Here is a 15,851-nt window from a genome sequence, read left to right on the forward strand (position 1 = left end):
GTATTACTATCCCGTACCAGAAATTCCCAAAAGTCCCCACAAGGACAGTAAAACATTGAAAATGTTCCATCGTGGGGACATTTCCCACTCCCCCACAAACTGTTTTAAGCTTAGGGGTTAGGTTTAGGCTTAGGGTTAGAATTAGAGGAAGAGTTGTAAGTAGAAATCAATGTTAGGTCCCCAGAAGGATTGTAGAACATATGGTGTGTCTGTGTCTTTGTGCGGGTGGGTGAGTAGGTGGTTGTGTGTGCTGTTCTTTTCAAACACATGAGTCACAAAGGCCATATGTGGTGTTGCAGAGATGCATAAACCCTAATTAGTCATGTTTTCCATTTGGTTGCCACTCCGCCTTCTTTTTCTTTGCACTGACAGCTTTTCTTTCCTGATTACTTTAGCCAAACTGTGGGAAAGACAAAGGCATCATGACCCAAATACAACAGTCCAGAACTATTTCTTTATGGAAAGGAAAATATCAAGATAGGTTGTTTTCATTTGTTTCTTTTGGTAATGATATGTCTTCAAGTATGGTTTTCTTCTATCATGTAGGCTTCTTCTGACATAAGATGCAAAGGAATAAACGTTTGAAGAGAAGCCTATTCAATAATATAATATAATTTTTAAAATATATACAATTCCGCCGCATCTGATTTTAAATTAAGATGATTAACCAAGAGTGATGAAATGGTGGCTAAAACACAAGCCTGCAATTATGTGTAATACTGCCCCCAAGCTGGCAAAAATGATTAGCGTCTCGAGGAAGGGCAGTTTACAATCTCCATGGTTACGATGTGGCCCAGCTCTTGAAGTTTGACAGCTGCCTACAGTAGCTAGCTACCTTGCTTGAAAGCTTTCTATCTATCCTCTTACTATTTTTTTTTTTAGATGAAGTGGTTTTAAACCGGTGCAAAAATGAGTATATCAGTAACTCGAACATTTAATAAGCAAAATGAAACCAACAAAGGTTTTACACAACAGCGGGTACACGACTATCTATATGGTGAGTTAGCTAACGTTAACTAGGTAAGTTAGCTTGTTTGCAATAATTATCTAGACAGTTTGCAAGCGAACATGAACTGTTTTTGTTGTGGATGTTGCATTACAGACCCCGTATATACTGTGTCCGGGGAAATGGACCATGCAAGGGCCAGCTTCAAGGCACATGCATCCGTGGACCGGGTGGTAAGTTAATCAACGTTAGCTAGCTAGCATAGCAACCTCGACCTAAACACTTACTTTCAAATGACCTTTCATGTGATTACAGATTCACAATCAATGCTTATCGCTCTATTCATTCGTCAGTAATGTCACATGTGTCCATGACATGAGGACTTTTCCAGACCTCCGTTTCCCATGACAGTTTTTCATATCATGCATAACTGCAAGGATTTATTTTGAGAAGAAATGCAATTCACACTTGGTGAAATAATGTTAATATTATTAACCCAATAATTTGACAGTAACCTTGTAACCCAAATACGGTCACCGTAACAGCCCTAACCCCGTGAAAGACCTCTCTCCATATTCCCTTGCTCAGAGGAAGGTTCCAGAGTATGGGTCCATGTTCAGTCACCTACCTCACCACCCTCGTTACGTCTTGCGTCTGGACACAACTGACCCTGTGCCCACTTTTATTGACCGCCGCTGGCGAGGGTACACAGAGCAGCGCAGAGAGGCAGTTCAGCAGCTGGCAAGGTAACACACACACATGCTATCCCTACAGAGGAGAAATCTTTAGATACTAAAGTAGATAGATTCAAGTTAAATTCAAACACTATAAATACAAATGTATGTGGACACCCCTTCATATTAGTGGATTTGGCTATTTCAGCCACACCTGTTTCTGACAGGTGTATAAAATTGAGCACACAGCCAGGAAATCTCCATAGACAAACACTGGCAGTAGAATAGCCTTACTGAAGTGCTCAGTGACTTTTAACGTGGCACCGTCATAGGATGCCACCTTTCCAAAAAGTCTCTTCGTGAAATTTCTGCCCTGCTAGAGCTGCCCCGGCCAACTGTAAGTGTTGTTATTGTGAAGTGTAAACTTGTAGGAACAACAACAACTCAGCCGCGAAGTGGTAGGTCACACAAACTCACAGAACGGGACAGCCGAGTGCTGAAGCGCGTACCGCGTAAAAATCGCCTTGGCTGCAACACTCACTACCGAGTTCCAAACTACCTCTGGAAGCAACATCAGCACAATAACTTTTCATCGGGAGCTTCATGAAATAGGTTTCCATGGCCAAGCAGCCGCACACAAGCCTAAGCTCACCATACTCAATGCCAAGCATCAGCTGGAGTGGTGTAAATCTTGCTGCCATTGGACTATGGAGCAGTAGAAACGCATTCTCTGGAGTGATGAATCATGCTTCACCATCTGGCAGTCCAACAGACGAATCTGGGTTTGGCAGATGCCAGGAGAACGCTACCTGCCCCAATGCATAGTGGCAACTGTAAAGTTTGGTGGAGGACTAATAATGGTTGTGGGCTGTTTTTTATGGTTTGGGCTAGAACCCTTAGTTACAGTGAAGGAAAACCTTAACACTGCAGCATACAATGCCATTCTAGACAATTCTGTGCTTCCAACCTTGTGGCAACAGTTTGGGGAAGGCCCTTTCCTGTTTCAGCATGACAATGCCCCCGTGCAAAAAGCGTGGTCCATACAGAAAAGGTTTGTCAAGATCGGTGTGGAAGAACTTGACTGGCCTGCACAGAGCTCTGACCTCAACCCCATCGAACACCTTTGGGATGAATTGGAATGCCGACTGTGAGCCAGGCCTAATCGCCCAACATCAGTACCCAACCTCACTAATGCTCTTGTGGCTGAATAAAAGCAAGTCACTGCAGCAATGGTCCAACAACTGTTATAGCAGCAAAGAAGGGATCAACTCCATATTAATGCCCATGCTTTTTGAATGAGATGTTTAAGAGCAGGTGTCCACATACGTTTGGTAATGTACTGTATTTCATATACTTGATTTACTTGATTATTAAGGCCCATGTTTGTCTTTTTGTTTTTTTCTTTGTTAGAGTCGTTCCTGGTGCTCTGTTTCAGGTCAGAGGGTGCAAAGACAGCAGTGTTTCAGGCATTGATCGTTGGAAGTTTTTCAAGTGGTGAGAGAGAGCACATACCCGTAATGCGTCAGCAGGAAATTGTGGGATCAAGGGTTAAAGAATGAATGGTGTCAGAGAGGACACCAGGGCCTGAAGGAAGACTCAGGCATCAGTGTCATGACAGCATCAGAGGTCATTTGTATCATGAGAGTCAAATCACACAACCGTCATTATCCTCACTGTAGCACTGGCGGCATGGTCACTGGATAGAATGTCAGCAGACCAGCAGATCTTTCTCTGTAAAAAATAGAACTAATTAAAACCAGAATTATGATTTTTTGAACCGGTTCAGATGGATTTGACTCTGTTTGAGTGTGTAGTGTTGAAGCCTTATCCCATATTAAAGTAAAACATTGATTGTTTCTGATTATGTTTTTTGTATTCCTTTCCCTCCCTCAGCCCCCTGATCCCCTTTGCACAGCAGGTTCCCCCCGATGTGGTCTTTGCATTGCCCAAGTAAGTCATGCTGCCAAAGTCCCCTGAAAAATGCTGTAAACATATTGGGAACCCCTCTCTTCTCTATCACTCTCTCTCCCTTCCTCCCTCCACTCAGAGCTAACCCATACTCTACAGTGGAGGGGGGTAGTGAGCAGCTGCCCACTCCATTCCAGCGCACCATGGGAGTGCAGACTGACTACAGGGACAGTGAGGCCCAGACTGACCCCTACACCCCCGAATACGTGGTACGGCCCGGGACGGCCCGGCCAGAGCTGTTGACACTGGCCACACTGACATGGGGTACATACAAGCTTCAGAGACCCTACCGCTTCACCTCCTGTTGCACCTCTACAATACTTATACTGTAGGACAGGCCATTCTGACCCATCCTCACACGTGTTCCAACACTCCACAACTCACTTCACCCCAGCCTCATCACCTTGACTCCTCTGACCCTATCTCTCTCCCTCTACCCCCCCCCCAGGTCGTGGTCTTCCGGCGGGTCTGGCGGAGGTGGAGATGATTGAGCGAACCAGGGTGAAGCGGGCGTGGGAGGCCACCCTGCCCCCCATGGACGACCTGAGTCAACTGGACAAGAGGAAGAGGATGATGGATGAGATGGAGAGGAAGGAGTGGGCCTTCAGGGAGGACGAGATCCAGAAGTAAGGGAACGAGAGAATAAAGGAAGGAATGCACCACACAAGCAGCTTCAACTACTCTACCATCTTTTTCAAATTCTTTCCCTCCTGCCCTTGTCCACCCATCCCTGCTCTCCCTCCCCTTGCCCCACTGTCATTCTCCCCCCTCTACCCCAGGCTGCAGGAGGCCCGCCTGGCCTTGCTGATGGGTATACTGAGGCAGAGGGAGGAGGTTCAGCAAGAGGCCACGGTGGACAGGCTGGACCTCAAGTACTCCCAGCACCAGAGAGACGAGAAGAGCAAGCTGAGCAAGATACGCAATGACTACATGATCTGTAAGTCAATGGGTGTTTCTCATTATGCATTCTACCGTGCTCCACACTCTCGTGCTCCTAGTGCATTCTCCGACGACTTTCTTTTGAGTACGTTCTTGTGAGGATGAGAGTGTGGAGAATGTCTAAAATATTACATTTGAGGAGCACACGCACTCCCCCTACTGTATTAACTCACGCTGCACCTCCCCATTCACTAAACCTTCTTCCAGCCACGACAATGGCAACAATAGACAAAACAAGATATACACAAAGCAAACGTTATACTTCATAATTATCAGCTAGATATGTACATCGCAATAATCTAGCTAGCCAGCTAGTTAAACAAAAATAACCTAAAACTAATGTTATGTGGTCAGCTACCAATTCTTCGTGGCTAGATAGCTATCCAGTAAACCCTATTTACTTAATATGGACTTGGGACTTACTCATTCACTTATCCATCTCCCAGCTAGGACAATGGCAATGGAGACAAGACAAGATATACTCAAAGAGTAGTAGCTAGCCAGTTAGCCTTATTGACTTACTTGCGATCTACAGTACGTAGGCAGGTAAATATGCCAAAATTAATACAGCATGTATTTATTAACATATGAAGATAAAATATTGTAGTCAGGCAACATGTGAGATGTGAATAGGCAACATTTCATTCTGAAGTTGAAGTGTATTTTCTCTCGCTTCAGCTCAAGTAATGGCTACCAGTGATTTCAATAAATTGTGCGAATTTTTTTTACGTGGTTGTGTCATATTTCTTTGTATACTTTCCTTTGAATCCTGCATCGTTGCATGCTTAAAAATATGTAGAAACGGAGTACGCATTCGACAAGTGCCCTCCCTGCTCCGTTTAGCATACTTTGATTTGGACTCATACTCCAACCCTCCCTTGGTCCAATTTGTGTGCCCGACGACGGTAGAATGCATTTTGAGGAACACCCAATGTCTTGACTTTTGTCTTTTGACATTTTTCATTTCATAAATCACTGTGATAAGTGTTCAAACGCCTCTAACCTTCCCTTTAACTTTGATTTAATACGATGAGAACAGTAGGGCTTAAAGATTAACTGTCTCTCCATCGTTCTCCTTCTATTCCGCTCTTTCTCCCTCACTCCTTCCCCCTTTCTCTCTTTTCCCTAACTCTCTCTCCTCTCCCAGCAATGAGGAAGCTGACGGCGAAAAGAAAAAATGTGGAGGGAAAGCTAAAACGCCGTGACATTATCAAGGACTACTCCAACTACTCATCTCAGGCGTACGCCCCTCTGTCCCGCATTGGCCTGTTCCCTGACCGCCACTCCCAACGCAACATGGTCAAGAGCCGCTACCTTGATACCTATGAAGGTTTGAGTGTGCTGATCTAGGATCAGTTTGATATTTCAAGATCATTATGAATAAGATTACATGGACAGGGGGACCTGATCTTAGGTCAGCACTCGTACTCTGAGAAAAAATAATACAGGCCCTGAATCTCAAAGTGATGGTGTTTTAATAATGCCAGATCATCAAAATTGCTACGGTAGAGGGTAGTGAGCTCTCTTCCTATCTGTTAATCACAGGTCTGCTGGAGCTGGAGGCGGGACTTCCGGTCTCAGTGACAGAGCCATGTATCAAAGCCCCCATACCCAAAGTCAGCAAGGGCTTCGTCAAACGCTCTGCACGCAGAGAGATGGAGCTCATGAAGACACACCAGGTCACACACACACACACACACACACACACACACACACACACACACACACTCAAAAGATGTATAACACTCTTTTTGTCCCTCCTTCTGCAGGCTCTGAAGGAGGAGAAGACTCGTGTGGAGGAGAAGAAGACCCTGCGCTTCCTCTTTAAGACAGAGAAATCTGTTCCTCGACCACAGACCCCCGTGGTGGACGAGCCCCCTGAGGTACAGTACAGTCAGTCTCAACACACTGTCTGGAGATGTACACTATCCCCCCTCAATCACTATGTGGTCTGTAGCACATCTCTTCATTCTCTCTTCACCCTGTCATTCCGGTGTTTTTCCAGGGGGACGAGGAGAGAGAGTTGGCTGTCATCTACTTGCAGAAGCTGCTGAGGGGAAGAAGCATTCAGAACCAGGTGTGTTTTTATGAAGAGAATGATAAGCTCTATGATAAACCAACCTTTCTCTGTGTATGTCCGATGTTATGGGATGCCATCTCTGTGTGCTGCTGTCTATGTGAACGTGTGTGTGTCAGATGTTTGAGGGGAAGGAGAAGCGTCTAGAGCTGATCCAGGAGCTGAGAACCACTCATGCCCTGCAGAGAGAGGAGCAGGAGCTCCAGAGAGCAGACACACAGCTCACGCTGGCTCTGCAGAGACAGAGAGAGCAACACACACACAAGGTGAGAGAGAAAACACACACACAGACAGGTACAGACACCTCTTTCCTCCCCCATCCCTCACTCTCCCATCTTCCTGTCCCAGGCATCCTTGGTGGAGGGGTACCAGGCAGCTGTGGCAGGGGCAGAGCTTGTGGACATGCTGGACTTCCTATCGAAGGAGCTGATTCGCCTACAGGAGGAACGCAGGATCCATGCCTTCACCTTATTGGCCGAGAGAGACAGGCGCCTCCGAGAGGCCGAGGAGAGTGGGCGGAGACAGATGGAAGAGAGGAGACGTAGAGAGGAGGACGAGATCTTCAAACAGGTGTTTGTGTGTGTGTGCGTGCGTGCGTCTGTCTGCATGCGCATGTCTGTGTGTGTGTTGTGTGTGTAATGCCTGTACTGTCCTGTAGGTGATGAGGGTTCATCAGGAGACAGTAGATCTGTACCTAGAGGACATCATCCTGGGGACTCTGGACCAGACAGCAGACCAACAGGCCAGACAGGAGATACGCAGAGTGGCAGAGGAGGTCAACAACATTGCCTACGCCATGGAGGAGACGTACGACACACACACACACACACACACACACACACCAGGGTTTCCGTTAGCCGGTAATAGCTGGCTTTTGGCCTATAAAAACATAGAAAAGCTGATAACTAAAATTGGCTCTAGCCAATTGTCCAGAAGAATAATCAAAAATACCATTGTGATATAATGCTTTTTAGCCTATTCATTGATGGAAATACCAGTCAATGTAAATACATTTGACTGGTCATACTTATCAGTCTATAGGTCAATTTGCATAATTTAGTGGAATTAAATTGGTGTGTGTAGGTTACAGTATATTTGTTGTGTATCTTATTTATCACACGAATACAGCAAACAGATATAGAGCCTTTGAGCGGAAAATCTATCAGACAGCAAGAGAGCTGCTGTGTCAGCATCTCAAATGGCAACGGAAGGCAAGCTTCATCAGTTCGTGACACACCACCTTGCAGTCAGCTATGCATTTTGGAAATGTACTTAATTGTTTGAAACCTGAACATTTTAATACATATTATGAGGCATGTCTTACCTTGCTTCAAAGTAGCCTGTTAGAAATGTAGAATGAGAGGAGATCTAACGGATATTTTCATCTGTCACATGAAACAACTCGCATGTGCGGTGCTCTTTAGACAACAGGGTTTTCCAGCTAATTGCATTATGGAATGAACATTCGCACGTAGGATACTGCCTTGTGCGCATCGCTTATGATGTGAAGAAATAATACTTTATCAACATTTTAAGCAAAACATTCTGATCTGTTGCACAGGCTCATTGCTTGTTATTGTCCCATAGTCTGTTTGAATGGGCTATTTCTTTCTCGACAAGCTGACCAATAGAATATGTAAACCTTTCTCCTCTGGGGATAGTAGATTGACAGGCTGGTGATGTTGCTGTTGGTTACTGGTCTTGTTGTCTGAGGAAAAGTAAATGTGGACAGTTATTCTAACATCTTCAAAGTGCACATCTGAATTCAGTAAGAAGGACTGCATATCGTTGCATCCTCGACTTGCATGTTCTGTTAATATGAATTACTATAATCTAAATGTGATTTCTGTCATTCTGAGCGCTGTGGGTGGATGCCCTAATCAGGTTATGCACCCACTACATATGGGTCCGGCGGATTTCTCAATTGTCCGGCGCCACATTATCCTATCTGAAACCCTGACACACACGCCATCTAGCATCCATACACACTGTATCTCTGTATCTTTGTATTGCACATTGTAAAAGCTGTGTGTGTGTGTGTGTGTGTGTGTGTGTGTGTGTGTGTGTGTGTGTGTGTGTGTGTGTGTGTGTGTGTGTGTGTGTGTGTGTGTGTGTAGTCGGAGCAGCCTGCAGTCAGAGGAGATCGTAGCAGAGCTGGTGTACAGCTTCCTGATCCCTGAGGTACAGAAGATCAACGTCAGAGACAGAGGTAGGCCGTTTATTCCCAAAGCACCCAGTACCATCACATGCTGATAATACATGATAGCGTAGTAACACAATAATAATTACATAATAATACTTTAGTCTCTTCTGTCTTTCTCTCTATCTCTTCATCCACCTTTCTCTCTCCTTTTCCCCCTCTCTTTCTCTCTCTCTCCTTCCCCTTCCTTCCTCCAGTGCGTCAGAGCCAGCGCAGGCACCTCCAAGCAGCTCACCAGATCATCCACGGGGTTGAAGAGAGCTCAGTGGCCCCTCCTCCTGGCTCCCCTGGGGCCCAGCGCCCCCCCTCGCCCTCGGACAGGGCCTCCAGCCAGCTCCTGGAGGAGATGCTAACCCATGTTGAGCAGAAGCTGGAGGGAGCAGGCAGGGGAGAGGAGGAGCGCAGGGAGGTGGGAGAGGCAGAGCAGAAAAGAACCAGCTGAGAATAGATTCATTTCTCAACAGTAGAGAAAACATTTGGTGTTTCTTCAAGCAATGCATCTCCAAAGAGTTCAGTGTCATGCTTTTACTCAAATAAAACTGAGATTTTATTGAATTATCATTGTGTTTGGCTTGTTCTTACATGCTGTGCTTGATAAAGTGAGTTGATAAGAATTTTGATAAAGCTGAGTCTAAGATATTTTTTCATGGGTCATTGGGTCAGAAGTTGACTAGATCAAATATATGTATTGTATGGGTCATGTTACTAAAGGCTCTTACTACAGGCTACTGTCTACAAAACATGTCGTCCCATGAGTATAGTGTGGGGAGGCTGTGGTTGTCACTAGTTACCACAGCCACAAAGTCATAAACCCACCTATTTCTACAATTTATCTTCATAAAATGTGAAACCTAAACTTAACCTTACCCTAAAGCTTATGCCTAACCGTAAATCAAGACCAAAAAACTGGAACCGTTTAACTCAGTTTTGTTTGTAGCCACGTCTTGTTTGGACAGCATTGTGTAAAGTCACTGGTTCACACTGACCATGGTGTGTGCAGAAAGTAGCCTATCACTTTTTCCAAGTGATCTGTCGATAGCACCTGCTAAATTCAGGGCATCAATGTTGTTGAGAAAAGTAGCAAAAAAGTTGTAGTTCTTGATGGCTAAAGTTAGGTAGAAAGGACTATCAACACATACTGAACAGCTCACGTTATAGACAGAAGCATACTATATGGGAGACCAATCCAAACTCATTTACTGGCATGTCCAGCCCATCCATTATCTCAGCCAATCATGGCTAGTGGGAAGGTTCCTGTCTTTCTGTGGCTAAACCAACTAGACTCGTAATTTAACAATTTTATCCGTATTTAGGTATGGAATACAAGTTTGTTATTAGTCACATGAATGTTCACATGTTCCAGAAGGCATTTTATGCCAAAAAACACATTTGGATAAAATTAAAATAAATGTTTATGCTCAAATGCCTCTCCTGTGAAGTAGTGATGTGTGACATGCGCCTAGTTTCCTGAAACGTGTCACATTTAACTATCTTGTGTCGATAAAAACATTGGACATAATGATGTCACACAAAAATCAAGTGCCCCGCATACCTTCAAAATGATTCTGCAATCATAATTTATTTAAAAATAACACCTTTTCCATCATTGCAATAAAGAATGTTTTTCTGAAGAAAAATCCACCATGTCAACAACATACAAATATTGTTGATCTTTAGAACGTTTCTCCTGTATCTGTCGTTTCCATTACACGTGGCAATGATATTTTTTACTACATTTTTTTTCAGACTAAACCTAGGTCAAAGGAAAGTTGCCTAGTGAGTCACCACGATTAAAGCTGCCTAGTGAGTCGTCACAATTAAAGCTGCCTAGTGAGTCGCCACAATTAAAGCTGTCTAGTGAGTCACCACAATTAGTCCATAGCCTACTTGTAAAAATGTAAATTCTGAAAACGCTTACCTCTATGTTTGTCCTGTACAACTGCGGTCCTTCCGCAGGGTGTTGAAATAAAGACTTTTACCGAATATAACCACTGACTTTTTCCTCATTTGTGTTGCTGCTGGCAATGAAATGGTTCCAATTGTTTTTCCACCATTCATTTTTCCAATAGGGGATTTTAGAAACTCTTAAAATAAGGGCTGTGTTTCGTGTAGGCTTACCCTGGCGTGACATTTTGATAACCGTGTAGGACAAGGTGACTTTTATTGATTGGAACCATTTTGACTGCTAGGTTTTATGGGTATTATGATTTATACTGTGGTACTCTATAGCTACGTTTTGATGTATGGGTTGTCAGGGATTGGTACAAATTCTCATTTCCATGATGAGTGCTGGCTGTGTCGGGGTGCCTGACTCCGTTCGCTGAGGCAACGAGCCGGGCAAGAGGCAGCGCTGCACGGCATTGGCTGTATTGTACCAGTGGCGAATTTAATTTGGGATTGATGGTATTATTCTATCAAGTAAAAACCTAAAGAATTATGTGCAGCTGGCTAGTGTGGTAACATGTAGTATACTGTTCTCTTTGAAGTAGAAAGAATAATCAATATAAGTTTAAATATTGGACATGTGTAAGCAGAATGAAGTCTGAAGCCCATGTGATTGTACAAAGCTAGATCAACATCGAATTGACCATTGGACATGTAAAAAACAGAATGTAAGCAGAATCTGTGTAGATGAGGCAAGGTAAACTAATAAGACGTGACTGGTCTGGGCCATATCTGATCTTGTGAAGGCTACTGGACACACACATGAATAGTCATACATAGATAACCTCAGCCTGAACTTGTAAAGACCTTTGGACAGGAACATTACCTAAGGGGTATGCATGTCATGCCACCAATAGAATCTATGCCCCAATATCTGAGCCAATAAGAGAATGGAAACTATGTAACAAAACAAGATTCGTAAAATGGGGTGTAAGGGTAAAACTGTATAAAAGCCAAGCACTAAGAATGAGGAGGCAGTTCTTCCATGGAACTGCTCGGCTTCTGTTGCTTTTGTAATAAAAGTCTAATTGAATTTACAAACTCCGGTATCTGAGAAGTATTTGATTAAACATTTTCCACAACACTAGAAGGCAGCTTACTCTGTCTCTCTTCTGTGCCTAGGCTAATTATTTGCTGCAGTTTATCCTCCGATCACCAGAGTAACTTAACAACACCAAAAATAACATTCCAATGTCATCCAACTCCGGTGTAGGCCTATCTTAGAAGTAAGCTGTATTAGACTAGCAGCCTTCTGTGTTACAGTTCAGACTTAGTGAGAAGTGTGTATTTGTGTTAGGCTGTGTGTGTCTGTGTTAGGCTATTTGTGATATGGTGTATGTGTTGGTGGGACTGTGTGTGTTGGTGAGGCTGCTGTGTGTGTTGGCGGTGGTGCTCTGTATGATTGTGTTGGTGGGGGGGTGCTGTGTATGTTGGTGGGGGTGCTTTGTGTGAGTATGTATGTTGGTGGGGGTGCTGTGTGTGAGTGTGTGTGTGTGTTGGTAGGGGGTGCTGTGTATGTTGGTGGGGGTGCTGTGTGTGAGTGTTTTGGTGGGGATGCTGTGTCTGATTGTTTTGGTGGGGTTGCTTTGTGTTGTGTGTGGATTAAGTAATACATAAGCATAATGTATACAAAAGTTGTATTCTAATTTCATGAACTGTTACAAACTCTGCTTTGCATAAAGCATGATTTGTTAATAATATGACCCCCCTTCCTTAAACGATTGTGCTTAAATTACTGTAATTATGTATGAATAATTTACATAATATATCATGTTTATTTCAGCATTTGACATTTTTATTAAAATCATACTTTCTGTAGGCACTGTGGGTCTCTTTTTTATTCATGGACGTACTTTGGAACAGATTTCCTGAAGGAAACTCATTTTTAGCTGTATTCCTGGTGATGGGGTGGGGGAGGTAAAACAAAAGACTCCTTTTGTACACACATCTTTCTCTGTTATACACACACACATGTATTTTCTGAAAAAGCATGGTTAACATACGTAACTAAATATAATCATGTTTATAAGCTGTGGTTGTGAAAGTCACCTCTTCCACATATAGTACTGTAATGGAATTTTAATGTTTGTGCTTTTCTTATAACTAATTTCTGTGTTCTATTCATGTGCTGTTCTATAAACCAATTTCTGTGTTCATGCAAGTGGCTAACTGTGCAAATTCTCACTATCACTAGCTACAATTTGGCAGTACGCCCAGACCTTGTTTTGAGAGAGAACAAAAATTATGTCAGTTTCAAGGTCTCAGCTTAGGGAGAAGAAGCCTCGTGAGGTATTGGTCTGTCACATGTTAAGAACCAGTATTGGTCTGTCACATGAATGAAACAAAATGATAATGATTAATGAATTATGCTAAATCATGCAAATATAACTTGTCTGTGTATAGCCATATATATGACAACTGCTGGGACTGCCCAGGCAGAGCTCCTGATTGACATGTGCATTGAGTTGGTTGGAACCTCTCCAGCATGCTGAAGATAATCAATGATTCATTTAAGATTGACTTCGAGTGTCCCTGTGTAAGAATGTCCACAGCAGTATATTTACTGCGAAGTGGTAGGCCACACAAAATGTCAGCACAAGAACTGTTAGTCGGGAGCTACATGAAATGGGTTTCCACAGCCGAGCAGCCGTGCACAAGCCTAAGGTCACCATGCGCAATGCCGAGAGTGGTGTAAAGCTTGCCACCGTTGGACTCCGGAGCAGTGGAAACGGGTTCTCTGAAGTGATGTATCACTTTTCACCAGTCTGGATTTGGCAGATGCCAGGAGAATGCTACCTGCTCCAATGCATAGTGCCAACTGTAAAGTTTGGTGGAGGAGGAATAATGGTTGCGGGCTGTTCTTCATGGTTCGGGCTTGGCCCCTTAGTTACAGTGAATGGAAATCTTAACACTACAGCATACAATGACATTCTAGACGATTCTCTGCTTCCAACTTTGTGGCAACAGTTCGGGGAAGGCCCTTTCCTGTTTCAGCATGACAATACCCCTGTTCATACAGAAATGGTTTGTCAAGATCGGTGTGGAAGAACTTGACTGGCCTGCACAGAGCCCTGACCTCAATCCCATCGTACACCTTTGGGATCAATTGGAACACTGACTGTGAGCCAGGCCTAATTGCCCAACATCCGTGACCGCAAGTCCACGCAGCAATGCTCCAACATCTAGTGGAAAGACTTCCCAGAAGAGTGGTGTCTGTTAAAGCAGCTAAAGGGGAACCAAATCCATATTATTGCCCATGATTTTGGAATGAGATGTTTGACGAGCAGGTGTCCACATACATTGGTCATGTAGTGTATTTGATTTTTTGTGTCAGTTTTCAGCCCATCGACAGAGGCCTCAATCCCATGTCTTTGTGGAATCAGAGTTCTGACTTGAAGAATAAATAACTTGTTGTCCTCTCACTCCATTTCTACCACTACCTCCTCTTCCTCCTGTTCTTTTGAAGGGGCGGAGGAGGAGCAGGAGGATGAAGAGGAGGAGGACTGATGGAGGGAAGAATATAGTTTACAGAAATCTGCCCCCTTTCCCTCATCAATCTTAAAACAATGCCCCATAATGATGAAGCAAAAACAGGTTTATGAAGATTTTTGCTAAGTTATAAAAAATAAACAACTGAAATATCAAATTTACATAAGTATTCAGACACTTTACTCAGTACTTTGTTGAAGCACATTTGGCAGCGATGACAGCATTGAGTCTTCTTGGGTATGACGCTACAAGCTTGGCACACCTGTATTTGTGGAGATTTTCCCAATCTTCTCGAGAGATCCTCTCAAGCTCTATTAGGTTGGATGGGGAGCATCGATGCACAACTAGTTTCAGGTCTCTCCAGAGATGTTCGATCGGGTTCAAGTCCAGGCTCTGGCTGGGCCACTCAAGAACATTCAGAAACTTGTCCCGAAGCGACTCCTGCATTGTCTTGGCTGTTTGCTTAGGGTCGTTGTAGTGTTGGAAGGTTCTGAGCGCTAATGGAGCAGGTTTTCATCAAGGTTCTTTCTGTACTTTGCTCTGTTCATTTTTCCCTCGATCCTAACTGGTCTCCCAGTCCCTACTGCTGAAAAACATCCCCACAGCATGATGCTGCCACCACCATGCTTCACCGTAGGGATGGTGCCAGGTTTCCTTCAGATGTGACGCTTGGCATTCAGGCCAAAGAGTTTGATGTTGGTTTCATCAGACCAGAGAATCTTGTTTCTTATGTTCTGAGAGTCTTTAGGTGCCTTGGCAAACTCCAAGTGGCCTGTCATGTGTCTTTTACTGAGGAGTGGCTTCCGTCTGGCCACTCTATCATAAAGGCCTGATTGGTGGAGTGTTGCAGAGATATATGTCCTTCTGGAAGGTTCTCCCATCTCCACAGAGGAACTCTCGAGCTCTGTCAGAGTGACCATCGTGTTCTTGGTCCCCTCCCTGACCAAGGCCTTTCTCCCCCGATTGCTCAGTTTGGTCGGGCAGCCTGCTCTAGGAAGAGCTTGGAGGTTTCAAAGGTCTTCCATTTAAGAATGATGGAGTCCACTGTGTTCTTGGGAACATTCAATGCGCCAGACATTTTTTGATACCCTTCACCAGATCTGTGACTCAACACAATCCTGTCTCGGAGCTCTATGGACAATTCCTTCGTCCTCATGGATTGCTTTTTGCTTTGACGTGCACTGTCAACTGTGAGACCTTATATAGACAGGTGTGTGCCTTTCCAAATCATGTCCAATCAATTTCATTTATCACAGGTGGGTTTACTACAGACTCTAATCAAGTTGTAGAAACATCTCAAGGATGATGCATGGAAACAGGATGCACCTGAGCTCAATTTCGAGTCTCATAGCAAAGTGCCTGATGACTTTTTATTGTAATAAATTAGAAAGAATTTCAAAAACCTGATTTTGCTTTGTCATTATGGGTATTGTGTGTAGATTGCTGAGTTTTTATTTTATTTAATACATTTTAAAATAAGGCTGTAACGTCACAAAATGTGGAAAAAGTCAAGGCATATTTTCCGAATGCACTGTACAGTATGTGTTTATCATTAGCCTGACCGGCCAACCCAAACCACAGTTAACAAGCACAGGTAGTCATTGTTCCATGCAG

At 43.9% G+C, this 15,851-nt stretch overlaps 1 protein-coding gene across 1 annotated transcript; it reads left to right on the plus strand.

Moving 5' to 3' along the window:
- Positions 1-235: 235 nt before the first annotated feature.
- On the plus strand, positions 236-9,354 carry cfap91 (cilia and flagella associated protein 91). The gene is made up of 17 exons (XM_064976424.1): positions 236-997; positions 1,103-1,179; positions 1,535-1,692; positions 3,031-3,114; positions 3,514-3,570; positions 3,668-3,852; positions 4,037-4,214; positions 4,368-4,525; positions 5,675-5,857; positions 6,073-6,206; positions 6,297-6,410; positions 6,533-6,604; positions 6,724-6,870; positions 6,953-7,174; positions 7,263-7,411; positions 8,722-8,813; positions 9,002-9,354. The coding sequence occupies exons 1-17, from the start codon at positions 910-912 to the stop codon at positions 9,244-9,246; spliced, it is 2,343 nt and encodes a 780-aa protein (XP_064832496.1). The 5' UTR covers positions 236-909; the 3' UTR covers positions 9,247-9,354.
- Positions 9,355-15,851: the final 6,497 nt, after the last annotated feature.

Source organism: Oncorhynchus masou, chromosome 10 (assembly GCF_036934945.1).
Source record: "Oncorhynchus masou masou isolate Uvic2021 chromosome 10, UVic_Omas_1.1, whole genome shotgun sequence".
NCBI classification, from domain to species: Eukaryota; Metazoa; Chordata; class Actinopteri; order Salmoniformes; family Salmonidae; genus Oncorhynchus; species Oncorhynchus masou.

Coding starts and splice junctions, on each gene's coding strand:
- cfap91 (XM_064976424.1), top strand. CDS start 910: ATGAGTATATCAGTAACTCGAACATTTAATAAGCAAAATGAAACCAAC. Junction 6,871..6,952: donor GAGAGCAACACACACACAAG/GTGAGAGAGAAA, acceptor TTCCTGTCCCAG/GCATCCTTGGTGGAGGGGTA. Junction 7,412..8,721: donor GCCTACGCCATGGAGGAGAC/GTACGACACACA, acceptor GTGTGTGTGTAG/TCGGAGCAGCCTGCAGTCAG.